The 24861-nt window shown below is 52.6% G+C and overlaps 1 protein-coding gene across 5 annotated transcripts in view; it reads right to left on the bottom strand.

Annotated features, from left to right (window-relative positions):
• Positions 1-13780, bottom strand: part of ARHGAP23 (Rho GTPase activating protein 23) — an 81406-nt gene extending 67626 nt beyond the window's left edge. For 3 of the 5 annotated variants that reach the window (XM_070773356.1, XM_070773361.1, XM_070773358.1), the window contains exon 1: positions 5013-5132. In XM_070773356.1, coding sequence (XP_070629457.1) covers positions 5013-5075 — 63 coding nt within the window. In that variant the 5' untranslated portion in view covers positions 5076-5132. Of the gene's footprint in view, positions 1-4154; positions 4312-5012; positions 5133-13641 lie in introns of those variants that run through there. The other 2 variants (XM_070773357.1, XM_070773362.1) reach the window with 2 other exon arrangements.
• Between the last annotated feature and the right edge of the window lie 11081 nt (positions 13781-24861).

Below are 24861 nucleotides of genomic sequence, written 5' to 3'. Positions count from 1 at the left end.
TCCAACCATACAGGATTCTCTTTATTGAGCCCAAAGTGTGTCATTTTCATTTCTATCCACTGATCATTGTTTGTTTAATAACAGTTTAAGCTAATAGTTGCAATTATCAAATGTCATCCACCAGGTAAAGTATTACCTCACTTAATCCTTTCAACAATTTTGAGGGATTATTTTAGGGACAAGAAAATGGAAACTAAAAACAACTAAGTGAGTTGGCCAAGGTCATACAGTCACTAAGGGGTAAAGCTGAAATTTGAAGCCCCTCAGGCTGAAGGCAAGGCCAGAGACCCAGTGTGCCTCCCAGCGCACAGAGGCCACGCCAGACCTGGGGCTCTCGTCTCCTGCGTGGCCTGTCTATATTAGAAGGCAGACCACACTCCCCACACTTCTTTTTTCTTAGTTAGCTCCCACCAGCCTTTGTCAGCAGATGAAGTGTGGCCTGCAGATAGCGACAGTTTGATGCTAATTCAAGGGGAACAGAGGGAGTCAAAGGGGAAGAAGTCACCTGCCTAGGGGTACACAGGCTGGAGGAGGCTGGAGAAAGTGGCCTTGGGCTTCAGGTTTACAACTCGAGGTGACTGGAAACACAACACCCCTTTCCATGAGAGATGGAGAATTGTAGTTGTGCCAGGCCCTGTCCCAAACCTGCTACTCCATCCACCCTCCAACTTGAAAGGAAAGGAATCTTCCACCAAGATGGTACACTGGGCTGAACATCTCAGGGCCAGAGAGATGAAAAGGAAACAGCCATCTTTAATCCAACCTGTAGTCTTTTTCCCACCTGCCCGTTGCTCGGCACCACTCCCTTAGAACTCTGGGGGAGGAAAGGAGGGAGTGAGAGCAAGAGAGAAGTCAGAAAGCTGGGGGCCCCCAATGGCCTTGGAGGGCAGGTGTGATAGGGTGTGGGTGAGCTTTATTTTTTTGGCCATGCCACACGACTTGCAGGATCTTAGCTCCTGTCCAGGGTCGGGGGTGCAAGCTCCTAACCACTGGACTGCCTGGTAAGTCCCCAGGGTGAGCTTTCCTTTCCTCTCCAGGTCTGGCTCAGGCAGTCCTGGCACAGAGAATAAGATGATGCATCTCTAGGCTACCTTCCCAAGACTCTAACCCAGTTACTTCCAAAGGATTAGACTACAGGATTCCATGGTTTTTTCCCCACACAGTCGGTCAGTCAGTCAGTCAACAAACATTCTCAGAGCTCTGGCTGTGTACCAGGCTCTGTGGAGACCAAGATAAACACAGCACCTCTGGGGCTGCTGGAATAAGCATGGTCAACTCCCTAGCTCTGCCACTTACTAGCTGGGTGACCTCAGGAAGCCATATAATTCTTTGTGTCCATGTCTTCATCCGTCACATGGGATGGGGACAATGCACCCCCGTGGAAGTGGTGGCCGTGATTATTTTTCTTGCCCTCAAATAACTCCAGTCTGGCAGGGAGACTGATGTGTAGACCAAGCATCCCGATGCTGGGCAGAACTGGCACAGAGCACCCTAGAGGTCCAGGGGAGGGGCTGCTCCCCGGCCTGCATTTCACAAACATTTATGGAGGGCTGGCAGCTCTGTGCCAGGCACTGTGCTGGCCACTGGGCACAGAGAGATGAACAGGACACATTGTCCACTTTCCCTGCTCCTCCCTGCCCTCCTTTTTCCCTCCCAGTGTCAGAACCCTGCACCAGAATGGGGCACCCAGGACAGAGCTGTGTGGGGAAAGGCACAGGCCGGGAGCATGGGAGTCAGGACCCCCGGGGTTCCCGTCCACCACTCTCGGGCTGTCTGGCCTTGGCTACTCTCCGGCCTCAGGCTCCCCACTGCTGGACAAGATGGGCCCTCTGGTCCTGACCCACTGTGACAGGTGACAAGCTCCACCCCGACAGAGATTTCAGCTGGCCCCAGAGTCCATCCCAGCCTGCTGTCCCACTGAGGCAGTGAGGAGGAGACGCCAGCCTGGCACTGACTGGCACTGCCCTGCTGACAAGCTGGCACAATTTCACATGAAAGAGGGGGGCCTGGATCTAAAGGCGGGTGTTTGAAGGGGGTGGAGGGTGCTAGGGGAAAGGCAGAGCCAGCTCCCACAGGCCCTATTCATGGCTCTCTCTGGAGAGGGAGAGAGAGCAGGATAATTAAAACCAGGCTTTGTCCAAACCCCTGACCAAGCCAATATCTCACCTTTGAACCCCTGCAGCCAACAGAGCACAGCCAATGCCCCTTTGGAAGGAAAACACCAATGAACCAAGCCACAGACCAAATGTGGTGGGTTGGCCTGGGGTGGGATGGGGGGCTGGAGGAGCAAATGAGCCGATTCTCCACCTATCAAACACAGATGGACACCTGAGGCTTGGCCATCCTGAGGCGTCTTGTCCCCGTTTCTGTCTCAGCTGAAAGACAAGCCACCAAGCTCCAATCCAGCAAGACATTGACCTTGATCTTGGCCTGTATCCAAGACAGACCCAGATTCAGGGTGGGAGTAACAGCAGACAAGTCAGGTCGTGAGACGCAGGGTAGTGGAGTGAGATCATGAACTTGGGCCAGACTGCTGGGTCCCTATCCTGGCCCTGCCACTCACTAGTAATGTGATTTTGGCCACACTATTGGTTCACTGTGCCTCAGTGTCTTCAACTGAAAAGTGGGGATAATAAAATAATAGTACCCACATCACTGCGGTTTTGTGAGGACTGGAAGAGGTAACATATAAATCCTGGCCCAGAGAAATTGCCATTATGTCTTAGCTATCAGCTCTACTATTAAAGCAACTCCTCATCCTTACAACACGGTTTTTTTTTTTTTCCGGGCACTAATGTATATGCTCATTTGAGTATATTTGCATCTCCCATGAATCTCTCCAGATTTTTACACTGTAATCCAACATCATAGGAATCTACCTAGCCCACTACACCACAGGAAACTTCCCTGCATGATGCTCCAGGCTAGCCTGGAATGCTACAGCTTATAAACTTCTCCCTAGAAGTTCTCCCAAAGAGCTAACTGCAGTCCTTTATTTAGTAACTTATTCCATTCTCCTTTGTAGACTCTCTTTTAATCTGATACATCATGAAGTCCTTAAGTGTCTCTGCAATACAGGATGAAGCAATAGATGCCGCTGCCCACTCCTGCACTCTCTGTTCTGTAACCAGCACCCTTCCTCATCCCCCACTCAAAGTGCTGCACTCACGGGGGGGGCCAGTCAGGCCTCCTGCACCCCTGGCCCATGAGCTCAGAGCTGGCCTGAGGCGGGAGCACAAACGTCCCCATCCAGGCTGCCTAAACACAGGGCCTATTCCCAGGGTCCAGTCCTTTTCTGCTTGAGCTGAGATCCTCAAAAGCCTGCCCCATTCTCCATGGTATCCCAAAGCCACCTTCCTAATACTACCCGCTTCCTCAGAGTTTCATCTTGTGCCATGATTCCCGTCAGAAGATCCGGCACTATTGTATAGTCTCAGCCCCTAATATCCACCCTACCTGCTCCTGGGGCTTGGCTCTTGAGGCTTTCATATCCAGCATTGAAGGATTTATGTATTGAAATCTAGGGTGGACCCAAACACTTTCTGAGCAAGTAGAAGAGTCTGGAGCTGGTGGGGCCTTTGGGCTGTGTTTGGAGGTGAGATGACTGGTTATGTAACTGAGATTCAAACTGCATGCCAATGAGTGCATCTCAGTGAGAGCGGCCACTCTGAGGAATGGGGTTGTTGCCCTGGCAGAGGGGGAGAACCCCAGGGGATCAAATGCCATCCACCTCCAGCAGACAGGGTGGGGCTGGGGGTGGAGATAGTAGGGAGGGGGTGGGGATGAAGTAGGTGGTGGAGTGTGTGGAGGGGGCGATCCAAGGAACTCAGGGATAATAACCTCCACTTCCATCCCCTGTCCATCCTGAAATTCAAGTTTGTAATTAGGAAACACTTTTGGCTGAAAGGTAGAGGGGGAGTCGGGGATAGAGATGCAGATTAAGGGAATACTGTGCACACATCCAGCTTCTGAGGTACACACCATGCTCAGAGATTCCAAAGCACCAGACCCCAGCTCAACACTGAGCAGATGGTTGGGGAGAATAGCCCTAAATCTTCCAGCAGAGTTAAAAGAGCAAGAGACCTCTGCCCAAGCCTTGATCCCAACCTGGACCCCCTAGAGAACTTTTTTCCCCAGCTCCGAAAACCACTAACCTGTCAGTGTTCAACTCTTCAGCTTGGAAAGAGGGGGGTTGTTTTGGGGTGGTGCTCCAGCAGAACTGGGCAGTCAGGCTCAGAGGTATGGAGGGGGCTGGCCCCAATGGAGCCCGAAGGCCCCTGCTGGCCCCTCCCCAGCCTCAGCAGCTGGCAGATGAAAGAAACCAAGCAAAGCAGCCCAGCGCTGAGTAATGCCCCTGGCACCCCGTGCCCAGACCCACCCACAGCCAGCCTGAGAGGGCAGAAGGGAGGGCAGCTGCGCCTGAAGGACCAGGGGTCCCAGCCCTGTTTCTCTTCCCCAGGACCCAGTGGGGCCGTGGACCCGTGCCGGGCAGCTTGTCGGGTGGCCCGGCCCGGCAGGAGGGGAGTGTGGCCCAGGGAGGGGGTGTCCGGCCACAGTGGCCAAGGACATCCCGCTCTGGGAACCCCCTCCCCCACTCCCTCTCCCTCCAGCTGTGCCGGGGCCTCGCCAACGGAAAACGAAAACTCGGGCAGAGGAAACGGCGGCAGGCGCCCCGCCTGAAAAACCCGGACAAAAGGCGCGGGCCTCCCGCCCTCGCTGCCCGGCCGCCGGGGGCCTGGCACCGCTGCCCGGGTCGGTGCTCCTGGCCCTGGCAGCCCGGTGCGCGTTGCGACCCCCTGACTACCTTCCTCCTTCCCGTCCTTTGCTCAGGGCAGCTCCCGCTCCAGCCCCCTTCCCGACCACCAGCGGATGTTTCTGCGGCCGTGCCCCGCGGTGCCCGCGCCGTGTGCCCCAGGCAGTGCCCACGGAACAGGGACGCCGCGACCCCAGCCCTGCTGCCACCTCCCCGGCAGCGCCTGGATCCGACCCCTTTCCTGAATCAGCGCCCTCACCTTGGGGGGCCGGGGCTCCGGGCGAGGCGGGATCCCGACCAGGCAGAAGGCGACTCCATTCATCGGGCGGCAGGGGAGGCTCTGTGGCCAGGGCACTGCTGGGGGCGCAGGCAGGGACCCGGGAGGGGCGGGACCGAAGGGGCGGGGTCGAACGCGGAGGGTGGGGCGTCTATTCGCCCCGCCCCCTGCGCGCCAGACGGGGCGCACCCTCTGCCTCTTGCTGGGTTACAGATGCGTACCGGAGGGCTGAGGTTGGGGCTGTCGCTGACAGAGCCAGCAGAAGAGAGACGGTCTCAGAGAGACAGTTCGGGCTGGCCCAGCCCAGAAAAGACGATCCAGGCAGGCCAAGCAAAGAGGATACGGGCACAGAACACCGGACTAGCTAGCACCGAGAGAGGGAGGGAGGGAGGAAGAAACGGAAAGGGAAGCAGAGAGAAACAAAGCCAGACAGAGATGATCAGAAACAGAGACGGAGAGACTCAGAAAGCAGGAGAGAGGCAGAGACAAGATAGAGACAGAGAGAGGTAGAGAAAATCAGAGACAAAGATGAAAAGACTCTGGTTGGAAGAGAGGGAGAGACAGAAAAAAGACTTAGGGAGCCTTCCATTCAGAGACGCATGGCAGTTGAGACAAGGGCAGAGATGGAGGAGGGGGAGGGGGTGAGGGTAACAGGGGAGCTTTCAGTTTTTATGCTCCTCAATCTAGGACTCCCTTCCTAGTCTCAGCTCATGCAGGCAGGGGAGAGGAAGCCATACGAGAGAAGCAGAGCTTCAGACCCCCACCCAGCCAGCCTGTGGCTCATACCCTTAGACAGCTCACAGACCCACTCTGCAATGGGTGACAATAAAAACAGAGACCCTCCAGGCCTTCCAGTCACAAGCTCCCACAGCCTCCTTTCCCAGCCTCATTCTGAGCTGGGACCAGTGAACAAACCAGGGTCCTGAGTCCATTTCTCATTTCCCTGCTCCCCAGCAGCCCATCCCCTGATGACCCTGGAAGGGACAGTCTCTCAGTCTTTAGTTTCTGCTGGAAAGTTCTTTCTGCTGTCTAATAACATCCCTCCTACCTCCTTTTATTTTACAGCCTATGCTACCTCTTTCCCTTGCCTTCTTGTAGTTCTAAAGGGCTCCTGTACTTCTTCACCCAGATTGTGAAGAAAGGAAGGCAAAGGCCACAGATAAATAGGAATATGATTTGGATGAAGAAGGCAATAAAAGCGGGAAAGCCAACTCTGCCTACTGAAATGTCCCACCCCCTCTGGGGCAAGGAGCCTCATAAAACCTATTTGCTCTACCATCACCACCCTGCCTCCTGAGAGCCGATCAGCCTCAAGTCCTAGATCCTCAGGATCAAGGACTCGGACCCTATAAGGGACAGTGTTGTCCAGACACCATCTAGACCACCCCTACTCCTATAAGCCTCAGGAAGGAGGTATTGACTTGTTAAGTCTTTATGTTTTAAATTCTCTGGCAGTAGAAAAGGATGCTTTTGTAGTGGTGGTGGGGCAGTTAATGACTCCTCTTCCTTCCTCACCTCTCTCCATCAAGGTCATATGCAGCGAAATTATGCCCCACTTCTGAGAAGTCTTTCCTGCTATCTAACTGTAACCCATCACACCACCTGTATTTTCTTGCTTAGTCTTCAACCAGGTCCCTCTGTCTGACTTTCTGCCCTGAAGCTCCAACAGTCCAAGGCTGGCTCAGGGGTTCTTTCCTCTCAAAACAAATGGGTTGTCTGTGTAAGGGGGGGAGCAGTGGCAACTGAGATCCAGACTGGACTGAGGGTGTGGGGAAGGGGGGCGGGTGGCCCCTAGGGTACCCCTGACTCACTTTTTCCAGAGCTTCATGCCCTCAGACACTGCAGGAGGCGGTGAGAGGAAATGAGCTCACACTGGCCGGCAGGCAATTCCTCCCTCCACAATGCACTGCGCTCACCTCCCCCACCCTCTCCCACTTCCCAGAAAGTGGACTCTTCCCCCACCCTGCTGCCCTTCCCACCTCTTCCTGCACCTTGACCTGCACCCCCATCCCGTCCTGCCCTCCCCCATCCATCTTCTCCAGCATCTCTCTCATCTTTCCTTTTCACCTCGGTTCCCCATCCCCTCTGACATCTGTATCCCATTACCTGCATCCCACCATGCTCCCTGGAATCCACTCTATTCCTGGCACACTCTCTGGGGAAAAGGGCAATAAAGTCCAACGTGGGATGGAGGGTGCCCCTCACTGAGGATCCTCTTTATACTCCTCCCTTTCTAAATTCCTCTCTAAGCCCACTCAGCTTCTTTCCCCCTTCACAAATGTTTATTGGGAGTCCTAATATACCCTGCAGTAGGAGAGTGGAGGTGGCCCCTGGGGATAGGAGATAGGCTTAGCTCCTTCCCTTTAAGAGTCCTGGTCTTACCAATCCTGACTCTAGTGTGAGATCCCAGGAGAGGAGCCATGGAAGGCTGCAGAAGCAGAAGAGGAAGGCTTCCAGAAGCAAGCGGCCATGATCTTTGGAGGGTGTCATGGATGGGACAGGGTGTGGTGGGCCATGGGAAGAAAGAAGATTGTGGACAAAAGCAGGGAGGCAGGAGAAAGCAGACTCCAGCAGTGTGGTTGGAGCCAAGTGGAAGGTTCGTGGGCAGGAAGCACGGAGGGATGAGGAAGGAAATGTGGGTGGGGATGTCACCGTGGAGTGACTGGGCCTGAGGCACTTAGATTCCAGCCTAGCTTGCAGCAGGGATTTAAGCAGAGATGTGCCAGGGCCACTGTAGCATGACGTGGGAAAGAATGGAGGTTGTGGGAGTGGGGGCGGGGAGGGGGGCAGTAAGGAGCCAGGCGTGGGGGATCAGATGGGAGGGCCCTGCACCTGGGCAGGGGGCACCAATCCTCAGAGGCCCCGGATCTTGTTAACCAACTACGTATTATGGAAAGGAAATAGAAGAGTCTAGAACAACTCCCAGTGGGCTCCCCTTGTGGCTCAGCTGGTAAAGAATCCGCCTGCAATGCAGGAGACCTCCTGAGTTCGATCCCTGGGTCAGGACGATCCCCTGGAGAAGGGAACGGCTACCCATTCCAATATTCTCGCCTGGAGAATTCCATGGACTGTAAAGTCCATGGGGTCCCAAAGAGTCAGACATGACTAAGCAACTTTCATTACACTTCAGAACAACTCCAAGTTTTATGGCTCAGAATATGAGATATTAGCTGTCTAGAGTGTTCTCAGGGAGAGGGGACATGCCAGGCACTGGGCTAAGTAATCCTTTGTATATCTTATTCCAATTCAGCCTTATAAAGGGTCTATGAAATAAGTATTATCTTCATTTACAGATAAGGAAGCTGAGGCCTAGAGAGCTTGAGCATCTTATCCGAGGCCACCAGGCATTTGGGCTCCCCACTCCAATATTCTTGCCTGGAGAAGTCCATGGACAGAGGAGCCTGGTAGGCTACGGTCCATGGTGTCACAAGAGCTGGACACAACTGGGCGATTAACACACACCATTTGGACTCAAGTCCACACACTTAACATACAGGCTGTGTTGCTGGTGGGGTAGTGATTGGCAGCTTGAACCCTGGGTCCTTCTCCCTGAAGAGGGGCGTGAGCTAGAGACATGGCTTTGGAAGTCATTCATGGATCAGGAGTGAGGTTTGGATTCTCCAGGGACATTGCAGAGAGGAGATGAGATATGGGATGGGACCCGAGGAGCACCCACCTTTCAGGGCAAGCAGGAAGGAAGAGGCAGCAAGGAGGATTGAGGAGAGAGAGCTGGAGGAAGTGGCACTGTGTCGTCGAGCAGGGGACAGGCGGGGCGGAGGCCAGACTGTGCAGTGAGGAAGAGCATCAAGTGTGAAGAAGTGGAATTGGGCCACTGAGAGAGTTAGCAGGAAGGGACAGGGGACAGCACAGGTGAGTGGGGTTGAGGCATAGCTCCAATTCTGGGGGGACACTTGAGTAGGCTTTTTGGTTGGGGAGCAGGAGCCAAGGGAGAGAGAGCCTGAGGGGGTGATAAGTGGAGTAGAGGAAAAGGAACCCAGCATCCTGCCAGTGGAAGAACCTGCCTTCCCCAGACCCAGGCAGGGCTAGGAGAGGAGCGTGGGGGGAAGTCAGGGAGTCCCCAGACCAGAGAATTCCAGGGCCAGGATCAGGCCTGGCCTAGGAGCCGTTGCGGGGTTTTACGGTGTCATCAAGGAGCCCCGAACCAAGAGCACATTCAAGTTTCCATCCTGCCCACGTAGTAGCTGAATGTCTTTGAAAAAAAGTACATACTCTGAGCCTTAGTTTCACCCTCTGTAGACGAAAACAATAGGCCTTCTCCACCAGTCTCCAACTGAGAGCTCACATTTGATAAAGAATCAAAGCAATGAGTGGAAGACTATAGGGGTGATGACCATAGGGGTTATGGTCATAGGGGTTAGAGGCATGATGACCAAACATACACCTGGCTACAGCTTCCAGCCTTTCCACGGAAGGGGAGAGAGCACCCCCTGGTGGAGACGGGTAGGAGGGCAGGAGTGGAGGGAAGGGCTGAAGAGAGACCTGACCTGTTCCTCTGGCTTTCAGCCCCCAGGTTTTCTGCTTGTTCCCTTGAAGCAACTCATGCCCACCTAAATTTTCATCTCCAAGGAAGGTGGTGGCCCATAGGACCTCCCTGGTGGTCCAGTGGCTAAGATTCCAAGCTCCCAATGCAAGGGGTCCAGGTTCAATTGCTGATGGGGTAACTATTAATAGATCCCTCATGCCACAAATTAAGACTCTGCATACCACAACTAAAGATCCTGCATGCCACAATGAAGATCCTGGCACAGCCAAATAAATAAAAATATTAATTAAAAAAAGAAGGCGGTGGCCCAGTCAGTCAAGTTCAAAGACATTTATTGAGCTCTGGCTACATGCAAACTGCTGTGTGGGTAGCAGGGAATGGACCGACCAGGTGATGTGCTTGTCCTCAAAGAGCTCACTTTCCAGGGAGGGCAACAAGCACAGCAAAGGTTGCTGGGATGGTGTGCTTGGATGGTGCTGTGATGGTGCTACAGAGAACTGGACAAAAACAGGGAGGCTTCCATAATGAGGGGAGAAGGCAGGGACCTTGGGAGGTCGTGTTTGGCTTAGACCTTGAAGGCTGATAACAGACAGGTGGCAGGGAAAGGAGGCCTGAAGGCTGAGAGCTGGGGAAGGGTGGGGGACCCAGCTCTGGCAGAGCCCCAGGCATCCCAGAGAGGGGACCTCAGACCTCATCAAGTCCCTTGAATGGTGTAGGGCAGGACCTCAGTCCACTCGAGTCCATGCCAGTCCTCACCCTCATCCCTGCTGCCAGGTCCCTGAGGAATCCTGGACAAGAGGGATCCCATTATCTCAAAGTCCTTGAGGAGGGAGGTACAGCCCTCTGGCCAGGCGAGGGCTGAGAGACATTGGCAACCTGCCAAACAGCTGGGGCCCTAGTCAAGCAACTTCTGGACCTCTGACCCTGGTGGAGAGAGAGGTGGCTGCTTCCCTGGGCCAGCAGCAGGGCAAGCAAGCCACACTCTGTGAACCCTAGTATCAGGTCGGGTGTGGTCAAAAGACGCCCACCCCTGCCACTCTCAACTGGCAGCACCCCCCCCTCAAGGGAATCATGTTGGGAAACCTATATCAGTTTGGCCCTGGGCTGGGGTCTCAGCCCCACAGGCTCTCCACTGCATGATACCAGGCAGTTGGCCTGGTGGTGAGGACTGTGTGTGTGTGAGTGTGTGTGCAAGGCTAAGAGACAACTGATGAAGATTGTGACACCACCTAGCAGGGGCCTGAAAACACCAAGACGGAGAGGAATGGAGTTAAAGTATGTTGAGCACCAACTATGTGCAAAGCTCTTTGCAAACATTATTTCTTTACCAGCATGACTCCCCATGACAACACTATAAGGTAGGTATTATTAGTTTCACTCTATAATGAAGCAACAGGCTCAGAGAGCATAAATAAATTGCTGAAGTCTGACGCTGAGCCTTTACTCTTTCTACCAAGTGCGATACCTCTGGGAGGAGCTAGGCCAGGTTGTCCCTTTTAGCTCCAGGATGCTAAATTCATGGTTCTAGATGAGGGCTTTTAACTGCTACCAGCAACTGGCTTGCATCCCTGCTTCTGCCACAGGCCACCTGGACCCTGCCTCACACAACCTGGCCCGTGCACATCCCTGCATGGAGCAGGGTTTGCTCCACTCTCCTCCCAGTCTCTCTGCCCTTCTGGGAGGATGAGGGGTGGTGAGAGGAGGAGAGAGGAGGGGAATGTAGAAGCAGGGAAGAGATGGCGGGAGGAGAGGAACAGAGGGGAGCAGCGAAAAGAGTTGGGGAGGGGTGGCTCCCACCTCCCCCTGGAAGCTCTGGAAATCCCCGGCAGCTGCTCCCCTCTCTGTCTGGCACCGGGAAGGAGTGAGGGGAATTAAATGGAGAAAAAAAGAGGGTCAGGGCACTGACCACAGAGGGGCAAACCCCTCTGTCCTGGCACTCACTCCACCCGGCCATTCCAGCCCCTGTGAGAGATTCCAGGCATGCTCCCCTTTAAGGAAACCCTCCATGCCAAAATCCACACATACCAAACAGACACATCAGGGCGGTCCTTGCACTATAAAAGGATTCTTTGCTTTACAAGAGGGCTCCGCACATGGGAAACTTAAAATAGGAGCTTCCCCTGGGGTGGTGAAAGAAGCTCTGATTTCAGAAGCACCCCATACACGCCATGCTTCTGACACATTCAGGAAGCTGGCGACACCCACAGGGCTGGTAGGGCCGCGGCTGCCTCCAGGCGCTGACATCAGCGTGGGCACCTCCACGGTTGTGTTGATCATCAGAGTCCCCTTGTGGGGTGAGGGGGGAGGGTGTGTCACGGTCCAGGGGACAGGCTGCCTGCTGCGCTTCTCAACAGGGCTGTTTTAGGACACCTAGAAAGGACTGGAAAGCCACTGCTCAGCACAGCTGGCAGGGATTTCACGGAGAGGACAGATGTCCAAGGGCTCCCAGTGCCCCTTTGATGTCCTGACTCTCCTCCGTGTTCTGTCCCTTCCACAATGCCAGGGTACAGGAGAGCCAGGCTCTGCCTCTGGGAACGGAAAGCAGCTGATTCCCAGAAGAAGTACAAAAGGCGAATGGAGGACCAGCTCAGACTGAGCCACAGGCCCACTGAGATGTGTTTAGGGTCCTCCAGGCAGAAAGCAGTGGTATTCCCTAGCCTTACCTCTCCTTTCTTTAAAAAAAAGAGATGGAGATGAAATTCACATAATATAAATTTAACTATTTTAACGCGAGCAATTCAGGGGCACTTAGTCCTGTCTCCCAACCCCTGCTTTTTTGTGCTCAGAGTGGAGTTGAAGGTAGAGTCAGTAATGACAACAGCAGAGAATGACGAATCCCTGCCAGGCCTGGTGCTCCAGGGAGCTGCCACAGGCGATTTAAATTAACAGCCAAGATGCCCAGCAGGCCTGGAGACTAGACCAGCCCACAGCCCTCCCCACACATAACACCCAGCCCAGGGAAGATGCCGAGAACCTTTCATGACTCCTCAGAGCCTCCCTCCAACCCCCAGAACTGAGAATCACCCCACCCCCTGACTCATCACCCTCCACCCCTCCATGCCCCTTCTCACCACCAACCCAAGAGACCCTCTGCCACAGAGGGGAGGGGTCTCAGAGCCCAGGTCCCAGACACAGCTTTAAGCCTGGGAGCGTGGACATGTAAAGGCACACGCAGGAACAGAAAACCTTTCCACTCCAGACCCCACCCCAAGACCGCTCACTGAGTTGTGACCAGGAAGGGAGCAAGGCAGCCCCCTCCCTCCAGCCCACCTCAGGATGCTGCCCCTCTTAGAACTGGGGGCAGCAAGTCAGGATAGAGGGAAGGCCCCTCCCACCCACTTAAGGGCACGGCCCCTCTTGTCCAGGATTTACTGAGCTCTGGAGGAAGTGAGGTGCTCTGACCTAAGGGGGCCATCACCGGGACCCCTCTGATGGAGACTGTGTGAAAGGAAGCCACCCAGGGCCTGGCTGGGGCGGCTTGTCTGTATTTGGGGGGCATGTGAACAAGCTGCCCAGCCCACCCCATCTTTTCACTGCCATGAAATGGTGACAGCAGCTGCTGCAGCTGCTGTAACTGGGACTGGAGGGGGAGCCTGGCAGGGAGAAGCCCCTTGATGTGCAAGGGGGGAGGGGATGGTTGTATCGAGAGGTCCCACGGTGGGGAGGGGATAAGGTCGGGAGGGTCAGCGGTAGTTACATGCCCTGGGAGAGCCACCCCCACCTCTGCCATTCCTTATTATGCAGAGCTTACTAGGATCCTGGAAGGGGCCGGGACCTTATCGAGTGGGAGGGGAGCTTCTAAATGTTCTCCTTCTGGAGCAAGGATGGGGAGCGAGGGAGCGTGTGAGCCCTCGGTGAGCGCCTCCCTCTGTGTCAGTGGTGGGAGAGTACTCGTGTGTGCGTGTGTGTGTGTGCGCGCGCGCGCACCAGCTCTATGTCACACCAGCCCTATCCCCTCCCCAGAGCTCTGGCCCCGCCCGGAGCTCCAAAGCCCCAAACCCCTCCCGCCGTGTCCTTCTCAGCGCGCCCACCCTCAGCCAGTCTTCCCGCCCCCCGCCCTTCCCCCGCAAGACACGCACCCGAGCCCCAGGCCCCGCACCCGCTGACCTGCTCCATGCTGTTGCTAGCTACGCAGTCCTCGCCGCGCCAGCCCGGTGGGGCGCAGTGGGCGGCGGCCCCTCCATGCGCCCAGTCGGTGGTGCAGCAGCCGCACCCGGCCACCGCCGCGCTCGAGGAGCGCCCGGAGTCCGACACTCAGGCCCCGCCCACAGGCCCCGCCCCTCCCTCCACACCCCACCCGCGGGTAGAGGCGTCGCGCGCGCGCATACACACACACCTTACACACCACACACACACACACACTCCTCACACATCCAGGGGCACACCCCTGCCAGCTTCTCCTATTCTGCCTGTCCCGGGGGCACCGTTAGTCCCGAGAAGATTGCCTCCAAGGGAAGCCCCTCTCCTCATTTCTGAGGTTATCAGAGTCAGAAGGGCCCCACCCCTTATTTTACAGAGGCCTCAGAGGGGCTGGCCCAAGGTCACAAGCAGCTTGATGACAAAGCTGACCCCCTGGCCCAGACCACTGTGATTGCCCAAGAGCCGGCCAGAGAGATAGAGCCTGAACCACAGGGAGACCCCACCCTGATGAGCAGAGGTCTGAGCCCTGTGACCCCAGGAGGTCAGGAGCTGATGGGGAGAGGCCACTCCCTGTTGCCTCTCTTCATATGTGTTCTGAGGCCCTTGGGTGGGTGTGGGGAACAGGAATGGAAATTCCTGTCGCCTACCGTGTTCCCTGCCCCAGGCATATGCCAAGAAGAAGGAGGAGCTGAACTGTTTGTCTACTGCCAAAGAAGGGTCATCTGAAGCTCCAGATGCCAGTTGGGAACCTGCCTTGTGGACAGTGGAGCCACCAATTCTGGTGAAAGCCAAGGAGGTGGCAAAAAGCCTGCCTCCCACACTGAGACCCCCCTACCCCATCAGGGGTGGCTGATGACTGCCTGCTGCCCCTCCGTCCTGCCCCTGTGAGGGCAGGGCCACACCAAGGGGCTATCACATGCACAGGCATGTGAGACGCAGGCATGCTGCCCAGGACAGGAGTGTGGAGTCCTGGGTGGACAGGGGTGGGAATTAATCTGCCCTGAGGTGGGCAGTGGGGCTGGGGCATCAGTGTCCAGGGACTGGTGGCCCAACACCCTGGGCCAGTGCCGGGAGGCATGAAGGGGATTGCACGCTTCCCACTGCACCCTGGCCTCTTTGTTAGCAGGGTGAGGGAGCAGAGGGCTGGAAGCCGAGATGGGGAGAGTTAAGATCTTCAGTGGGCCCAGACAAAGGGGGCTTTATAGGCTGGGTGTAGGGGGCATGCTAGGGGGAGGAATTCAGGAATGCAGGCTGGGGAGGCCCTGAGACCCCCGGGCAGCCCAGTTTGGGGCTGGAGTTGGATGCCCCCTGCCCTCCCATGCTCTGGCCCTGCAGAGCATTTGCTGCTTTGCTCCTGGGACTGCAGCCAGGAGTCCCGGCAGAACTTCATCCTTGGCCACCCCTCCTTTTGCGGATCTGGGGGGCACTACCCACACACTCCCAGTCTGCCCCACCCAGCTGGCAGCAGACTCTCTTGGCTTCCCAGCTATGCCCTCTCAGCGGCCTTGTGGCCCTGTCTGCTACCAGAGTGAGTGCCCTGCCGGCTGCCAGGGGAAGGGAGGGACAGACTTGGTGAGGTCACAAGGCTATGGGGTCAATGGGGCCCTTTGTCCCTTCAAATGGAGTCTGTCTTGGGCTAAAGAGATGGGAGACAGAGAAGCATATCGCCCAGACCCTGACCTGGCCTCTCCCAGGCTGTGGTGGAGCTGGGCTCTAGGCTGTGGAAGGCAGGCTCCATTCTTCCCAGAGCCCTCTGGTTCTCTTTCAGGGCCGAAGTAGCCACTGAAAGTAAAAATTAGGAGGCAGAGTAGATGGCCCAGCAGCAGCAGCCGCCCATGCTGGCCTCTGAAACAACTGTTGCTTGGCCAGGCCTAAGTTCTGGGCTTGGGCTTTGCAAGTTTAAGAACTGTCTGTCCCCAAAGATGCTCATCTGGCCCTAAAGAGTGGACTTCTGCTGGCCAAAGTCATGGTGTCTAGATTGCTAGACACCAAAGCTATTTTATCAATGCACCCTGAGCACTATAGGAAGCTTCACAAACAGAGAATCCCAGTACACGGAAGGGAAGGGATGATACTGCTCACTGTCTCTGCCCCAGCCTTCGGGGTCCACATGTGCAGGCCTCCCTCTTGTCTGGCAGGCTGGATCTCTGACAAGCTCCTACTCCGATTCCTGATTCTACACTGGACATGGTTAAGAACCTTCAGCAGCAGTACCTCTGGGTGGGGGGTTGGGGGCCGGGGCCTAGCTCAGGTTGTCTTATTTTATCTGCTTCATAAGATTAAGAAGAGGACACTCTTATCTCTTGAAGAGTGTCTTGGGCAAAAACCTCCTTTTAGGGGGTAAAAATAAATATCCAAGTCTGGTCAGCGCCCTCCTTTCCGTCTCATTGAGAAGTCAGGCCCAGGGGAAGCAGACTGAGATTCCAGTCCCGGGTCCGCTCTTCAGTAGCCCTGTGATCTCGAGCAGGTAATCTCGCCTCTCTGAGCTCCAGCTTCCACATCATGGGGTCGATGAAAGATTACATGAGATGGGAGTATAAAATGCTCGGTCCCCTGAAGGCCCCATAAATGATCAATAAAAGTTAAGTACCGTCTACAAAGAGCTGAATGAATTAATCTCATGTCAATTATTATTAGCCTTAGTTCAGCCGGTGACAATTTTTGACCTTGTTCCCAAGTTCTAGGAGGCCAAATGCTGTCTACAACCAGGTGGCACCTGTCTTCAGCTGGGTGGAGGGACAGAAATGAAGGGCGGTTTCCAGCCTGGTGCTGATCCCTGCCCCCCAGCCTCCTTCTCTTTGCCTCAGCAGCCTCCAGGGCTCCCTGGGGAGCAGAAGGAGTGGAAAGGGAGCTGAGAGTCACCAGGTAAGGCAGACAATCCCCGGGTGCCAAGGGCCTGAGAAGAGAGGAAGGAGGAGTACCCAGGAGAGAGCAGGAGATGAGAGGGAAGGGGGGCAGGGGGTGGGGGGGCCTCGCTCCTCCACCTGCTGCTCTGCAAACAAAGCCAAGAATGATGCAATCCTGGCCTGGTGCATGCAGCTGAGGCTACAAGGCCCTGAGAGGGAAAAGTGGGCGTGGGGGGTGGGGAGAGCAGGAGCAGCAGGGCAGATGCAAGGGCCCTATGGATGCTGGGCTCTGGTTCCCTTCCCAACATGTGACTCCTTCCTGTGGCTCCTGGCTGCCTCCTGAAGCCCCACACCCAGGGTCAGACTCCGCCCCAAAGAGTCACAGCTGCCTTCAGTGCAGGAGGCAGACATGATGCAACGAAGACATCATTCCACAAGGGGCGGGAGATGACAAGAGACCCAGACACCAAGTTGACTCGGAAGCCCCCATTGGGCCCTTCACCAGCAGGCCTGGGGCTGCAAGTCTCAGTGTCCCCTTCCTGCCTGGAGACAAAGGACAGAATCCTCCAGAGAATGTGGGATGGGAAGACCCAGGAGAATCTCACCCAGGCCCTGCACAAAGTAGTACATTTTTATAGAATTAAAGAAAAACCCAAGGCAGACAGTGATCCAGGTCTGGGTTCCCAATGCCAAGAGACCCTGGCATCCCCCTGGGGCAGCTGTACCATGAGCAGCCATCAAGCCATTGGGGGTGGGGGTGGGGTGGGAGGGTGCCTCCCCAACCTTGATGGGTGTCTGCCTCAGCTCCCCATTCTGTCTAGAAGCCAAGAGAACAAAGGTTTCCCCCTCTTCCACCTGGAGAAAAGGGGCTTGTCCCATCCTCCAGGGCCATGGGGAAGATGGGTCACCGGCCAGGGTCCCCAAGGGGACAGTGCATATTAAATGGGGGCAGCAGAAGAGGATGCTGAAACTGTGTTCAGGATATCTTAGCCCAACCTCCCCCCACCATCACCCAGACCCGAGGGGACAGCTGGGTGGCCTAGCCCAGAGCAGCCACTAGGCGGCAGGAAAAGCCCAGCAACTCAGCCAGCTCCAGCTGCTCCCACCACCTGCTCCCACCACCATCCCCACAACCTACCCACCCACAACCTCTCCTCCCTCTCCTCCCTCCAGCCCATCCTCACTGTGCCTCCTGCCTCCCATGATGGGGCCCCTGAAGTCTTCATTCTTCCTTTTTGCCTTTGGGAAGGGGAAATGCCACTAATAGCAATGATAATAATTAGTGCCCGTGATTGTTTGAGTGCTGGAGGGGTCCCAGACATTTCACATGCATTATCTCATCTACTCACACATGAGGTAAGTAAAAAAACAAAAACACCTCTCTCTCTTTTCAAGAGGAGATAGAGAAAGCATAAATAGATTGCTCTCAAACCCAGGGTCCTGACCTGGGAGTGTTATCTAGTGGGTGTAGGCGTGGGGAGGAGGGGAAGGACCCCTCGGATGCATCTGAGCTGTGTCCTTACCACCCCCTCTCCCCTCCCCAACCTCTTGAGATTCTAGGAGGGTGCCTTAGTCTTGGGGTGAGTGTGAGGCTTTAAAACTTTACACAAGTGATTCAGGCTCACAGAAACCCCTCCCTGGCTGAGAACCACGGCACCCTCACCCCCTGGCTCTCCTCCAGGCTCCACAAGGCATTCTGGGCGCTCCCCTTGCATTCGCAGGGCAGTGTGACTGCGCCCCATTCAGGCCCAAAGGCAAGCCCAGCCCAGAGGGCCTTTCCCCACTGCTGCTTCCACTTCCAGCCTGGCTGCCTTTGGCCTGCTCCAGGGTTTTCACAAACATTCATGGGGGCATCTCTCGGTATGCTGGCACACCACTAGGTTGAGGGGTGGAGGACAAGTTGAAGATGAACAACACAAAACACTCCTTCCGTGTTTCATTTGTCTAAAGCTGGTCCTCCCATCACTTCTACGTATGGGGTCCCATTTAAAAAATAGCCTGATATCCAGAAGAAAAGGATATCCATCTCTACTGCTGTTTTCGTCACATTAGGACATTGGAAAAGGTGGCAGTTACAGGGAAGGGGCACCAGGAGATGACACCCAATCCACAGTGAAACTTCTTGAAATCTTCTTTCTCTGCCAGTCTCTCAAACAAGATAGCTGCTGCCCGATGCCCCTGCTCCATTCCACATCTTCCAAACTCCCTCAGGCTCAGCTGTGAACCTTCTCATACTTAAGGATAAATTAATAATAATTTATTATTAATCAATTAATTAAGGATAATTTACCCTTTTCTAAGGATAAATCTAATGAGCCTCCCCTATTTTCCTGCTCATCCCATCACCCCTCATGACTGGCAGAATTAAGGCCCAGAAACAAAGCCATATTTCTCAGAAGGGGGAAGGGGGAAAGCCACGGATGAGATGAGAAGCCTGTGTGAAGGGCACCTGAGGAATTCCCTGGTGGTCCCGTAGTTAAGAATCCACCTCCCAATGCAGAGGACACAGGTTTGATCCCTTATAGGGGAACTTTTATATGAAAAGGCAAAAAGTTATGACACTGAAGGATGAACTTGCCAGGTTGGTAGGTGCCCAATTTGCTACCAGAAAAGAGTATAGAAATAGCTCCAGAAAGAATGAAGAGGCTGAGCCAAAGTGAAAACAATGCCCGGTTGTGGATGTGACTGGTGAATAGAAGTAAAGTCCAATGCTGTCAAGAACAGTATTATGTAGGATTCTGAAATGTTAGGTCCATGAATCAAGGTAAATTGGAAGTGGTCAAACAGAAGATGTCAAGAGTGAACATCAACATTTTAGGCATCAGTGAACTAAAATGGACCAGAATGGGTGAATTTAATTCAGATGACCATTACATCTACTACTGTGGACGAGAATGCCTTAGAAGAAACAGAGTAGCCCTCATAGTCAACAGGAGAGTCTGAAATGAAGTACTAGGTGCAATCTTGAAAACAACAGAATGATCTCTGTTCACTTCCAAGGCAAACCATTCAATATCACAGTAATACAAGTCTATGCCCCAACCACTAATGTCGAAGAAGCTGAAGCTGAATGGTTCTATGAAGACCTACAAGACCTTGTAGAACTAACACCAAAAAAAGATGTCCTTCCCATCGTAGGGGACCGGTATGCAAAAGTAGGAAGTCAAGAGATACCTGGAGTAACAGGTAAGTTTGGCCTTGGAGCACAAATGAAGCAAGGCAAAGGCTAACAGGGTTTTGACAAGAGAATGCACTGGTCATAGCAAACATCCTCTTCCAACAACATGAGACAACTCTATACATGGATATCACTAGATGGTCAATACCGAAATCAGATTGATTATATTCTTTGAAGCCGAAGATGGAGAAGCTCTATACAGTCAGCAAAAACAAGACCAGGAGCTGACTGTGGCTCAGATCATGAACTCCTTATTGCAAAACACAGGCACAAATTGAAGAGAGTAGGGAACACCACTAGACCATTCAAGTATGTCCTAAATCAAATCCCTTGTGATTATACAGTGGAAATCACAAATAGATTCAAGGGATTAGATGTGATAGAGTGCCTGAAGAACTATGGATGGAGGTTTGTGACACTGTACAGGAGGCAGTGATCAAAACCATCCCCAAGAAAAAGAAATGCAAAAGGACAAAATGGTTGTCTGAGGAAGCCTTACGAATAGCTGAGAAGTGAAAGGCAAAGAAGAAAAGGAAAGATGTGTGTGTGTGTGTATCAGTCGCTCAGTTGTGTCCAACTCTTGCAACCCCATGGGCTGTATGTAGCCCACCAGGCTCCTCTGTCCAAGGGATTCTCCAGGCAAGATACACCCGTCTGAATACAGAATTCCAAAGAATAGCAAGGAGAGATAAGAAAGTCTTCCTAAATGATCAGTGCAAAGAAATAGAAGAAAACAATAGAATGGGAAAGACTAGAGATCTCTTCAAGAAAATTAGAGATACCAAGGGAACATTTCATGCAAAGATGGGCTCAATAAAGGACAGAAATGGTATGGACATAACAGAAGCAGAAGATATTAAGAAGAGGTGGCCAGAATACACAGAATTATACAGAAGAGATTTTAATGACCCAGATAACTTACACAATGGTGTGAGCACTCACCTAGAGCCAGATATCCTGGAATGCGAAGTCAAGTGGGCCTTAGGAAGCATCACTACAAACAAAGCTAGTGGCGGTGATGGGATTCCAGTTGAGCTATTTCAAATCCTAAAAGATGATGCTGTTAAAGTGCTGCACACAACATGCCAGCAAATTTGGAAAACTCAGCAGTGGCTACAGGACTGCAAAAGGTCAGTTTTCATTCCAGTCCCAAAGAAAGGCAATGTCAAAGAATGTTCAAACTACCACACAATTGCACTCATCTCACACACTAGCAAAGTAATGCTCAAAATTCTTCAAGCTAGGCTTCAACAGTACATGAACTCAGAACTTCAGATGTTCAAGCTGGATTTAGAAAAAGCAGAGGGAACCAGAGATCAAACTGCCAACATCCACTGGATCATTGAAAAAGCAAGAGAATTCCAGAAAAACATCTGCTTCACTGACTACACTAAAGCCTTTGACTGTGTGGATCACAACAAACTGGAAAATTTTTTAAGAGATGGGAATACCAGACCACCACCTTACCTGCCTCCCGATAAATCTGTATGCAGGTCAAGAAGCAATAGTTAGAACTGGACATGGAACAACAGACTGGTTCCAAATTGGGAAAGGAGCACGTCAATGCTGTATATTGTCACCCTGCTTATTTAACTTATATGCAGAGTACATCATGCAAAATGCCAGAATGGATGAAGCACGAGCTGGAATCAAGATTGCTGGGAGAAATATCAATAACCTCAGATATGCAGATGACACCACCATTATGGCAGAAAGTGAAGAGGAGCTAAAGAGCCTCTTGATGAAAGTGAAAGAGGAGGATGAAGAAGCTGGCTTAAAACTCAACATTCAAAAACCAAAGATCTTGGCATCACTTCATGGCAGATAGATTGGGAAACAATGGAAACAGTGACAGACTATTTTCTTGGGCTCCAAAATCACAGCAGATGGTGACTGCAGCCATGAAATTAAAAGATGCTTACTTCTTGGAAGAAAAGCTATGACCAACCTAGACAGCATATTAAAAAGCAGAGGCATTACTTTACCGACAAAGATCCGTATAGTCAAAGCTATGGTTTTTCCAGTAGTCATGTATGGATGTGAGAGTTGGACCGTAAGAAAGCTGAGTGCTGAAGAACTGATGATTTTGAACTGTGGTGTTGCACAAGATTCTTGAGAGTCCCGTGGACAGCAAGGAGATCTAACCAGTCCATCCTAAATGAAATCAGTCCTGAATATTCATTGGAAGGACTGATGCTGAAGTTGAAGCTCCAATACTTTGGCCACCTGATGTGAACAACTGGCTCATTGGAAAAGACCCTGATCCTGGGAAAGATCAAAGGCAGGAGGAGAAGGGGATGACAGAGGATGAGATGGTTGGATGGCATCACTGACTCAATGGACATGAGTTTGAGCAAGCTCCAGGAGTTGGTGATGGACAGGGAAGCCTGGTGTGTTGCAGTCCGTAGTGTCGCAAAGAGTCAGACATGGCTGACTGACTAAGGGGAACTAAGATCCCATGTGCTGTTGGGCAATTAAACCCATGCAGCATTAACTACTGAGTCCACATGCTGCAACAGAGACCCATTGCAGTCACAGTTTTTTAAAATGGAATAAAATAAAACTAAAAAAGGAGGTGTCTGAGCTGAGCTGTTTAACCGCAGGCTTTCTTATCCAGTAGGGGCCAGTGTGTGGTTCAGTGCAACCTCTGGTCACTGGACAAAGCCTGCTGACCCTACATTGGCAGCTTCTTCCACCTAGAGGGCAGCATCTTTGTCATTCTCTCTGACACCACTGACAGCAGGAGGAAGCGGTCCACATCCCCCTTGAGATATCTTACATTACAGCTACATCACTTACTCCATGCTTTTACTCCACCCACCAAAAGCCCAATCCCTTCCTTAAAATTCTCAAGAAGCCTGACATTTAGGGTCTAAACCCCCCACCCCCATGACTCCATACAACCAAACTGTCCTGTGCAAACGATGAAAATCCAGGTTCAAGGCTGGCTGACTAGGAAAATGAGGCTGCACTCCTGGGAGGGGGGCTGATCTCACCTTTCCTCAAGCACCAACACCTTGGCACTGTGCCAGCCCGGAGGCAGGGAGACAGCTGAATAGAACATAGGTTCTGTCCTTCAGACCAGAGATTATAGTCAAGTAACTCCAGACACATGAACAAATATTTTAACACAGAAAGGAGCATTTGTTTGGCTGAGAGTGGCTGGTGAAAATTCTAGAGGTGACTGGAGGGAAATCCTTGAAGGATAGCAGTTCTTCAGGTGAAGAGGGTAAGAAGTAATGATCCTCCAGATAGACAAGACAGCATGAGGGAAGATGGAGTGTCAGGAGAAGAGATGCCATGATCTGGGAACCTCAAATCATGCATTGTGACCAAGTGCCTCCAGTGTGGCGGGAGCAGGAGAAACGGCCTTGAATCTTAGGTTGAGGAGTTAAGGTTTTCGTATCTAGTTTAAAAGTCATCAGTGATTTAGGGAAGTGACTTAAGCACATCTTCATTCTGGAAGGACTGGAGAGGGGAAACAGGAAGCAGGAAGACCAGTTGGGAACTGCTGAAATTGTCCAGGTGAAAAAGGGGAAGGGTCTAAACTAGGCCATGGCAACGGAGGAGGGGTGCATGACAGGTCCCAGCTTCAGTGGGGATTGTGAACAAGAGTGAAATTGCAGTCAAAATTCCTCTTGAGAACCTCTGGGGAAGGGGTTCCATTAGAGATTAATAACTTGGTTTTTAGTACTTCTTCAGAGCTAGAGTGAACTCTAGTGCCTTTGGCTGAGCACCAGAAGAAAACGATTGGTCTTCAGAATCCGTATGGCACAAAATGCTTGCACTCTAAGAGACTGGAAAGGAACCAAAATAGAAAATTCACTTTTCCCATCTCACCCTCAATCGGGGGACACAGATGCAATGGAGGAGGAAATCTCCTGCACAGTTACTGCCATGTGCTTATAACTGAATTCAAGTAGGTTAGGAACAGGCATGGTAAGACACAACTGAGGTGAGACAGAATGAAAGTGGAAGCTGAAAGCAGACAAGAAACACAGGAATTGAAGGAGGTGGTTTCAGGTTTTGGGGGTGAGGAGGGAGGGAAGGGACTATTTTATTTGGGGCTTCCTCTTTCCAAAAGAATGCCTTTTCTTCTATGGCTTTATCACTCAAGCCGGAGAGGACTAGTACCTCTTCCCCAACGAACCTCACACATCGTCACTAATATGAACAGTGTTGATTTGAAATGATGAAAACCTATGTCTTCACTTTCAAGAAATGCCCACTAACACTCTTGACTGTTGGTGTTGGCAAAGATCTTTATGATCGACAAACTGTATCCAAATGGGGGACATTAGAGCACTGGAATTACTGATTCCAAGTTAAGCACTTTCCTTTGTAATGTTCCTCTTACTTCACAGTTTGGAGCATTTTTTCTTCGAGAAGGGAAGAGAACTTTCATCAGGAGTTCATGCCTTCACAGAATGGCTATCAACATTGCTAAGACATTGTTTCATCCTAATATGGACCTGTGACTTGGGAGTGAGCTGAGTGGGGCCAGCGGGGATCCTGAGACTCCTTCCTGGGGCACTCTAATCAACCCTAAGACAACGCCACAGCTGAGAACCAGGGTTTCAGCTCACTTGAGTGTGCTTTCCACGATGAGGATGCAGAGAAACTGCAGAAAACTCTCCAAAATGTGCCAAGGTTAGCACACCAGCCTTCTAAGTGGGGAACTTGGAGACAGACTGGGTGAGAAAGTTAAGAGGAAAGATTTGAGTGGCTCCAAGTAGCCACAATCAGAGAAACATTTCTAGTCCTTTCCTCTCCAAAGAGGACCGCTCAAAAGGGAGTAGGCTAGAAAGACAGGAGGGACACAGGTTAAACTCATGAAAAACCTTGACTGCCAGTCTAGACATAAACTAGGAATGTCCATTATGGTATGCAGTATGAACTCTCCCAAAATAGAGCAGAAAGGCCCAGAAAGCTGTCTGAAATTCTCCTGCACTTCCTAGGGAAGGAGAAAGTAGCTATGAGCAATGGCCATCAGCCTCAAGAATTTTCCAATCTCTCTGATTCTGACAAGAGCACTTCTGGATGTGATCTGTTTAGCTGACATCACAGGGATTCCCTGAGTGCCAGGGTGGGCCATCTGACCCTAAGTGGGTCGTTATGGTGTGGAGTCATGAGATGAGAGAGGGACTGAGAAACCACCACCCA

The sequence above is a fragment of the Bos indicus genome, chromosome 19 (genome assembly GCF_029378745.1).
Source record: "Bos indicus isolate NIAB-ARS_2022 breed Sahiwal x Tharparkar chromosome 19, NIAB-ARS_B.indTharparkar_mat_pri_1.0, whole genome shotgun sequence".
Taxonomy (NCBI): domain Eukaryota; kingdom Metazoa; phylum Chordata; class Mammalia; order Artiodactyla; family Bovidae; genus Bos; species Bos indicus.
This window is presented reverse-complemented; position numbering and strand designations above follow the sequence as displayed.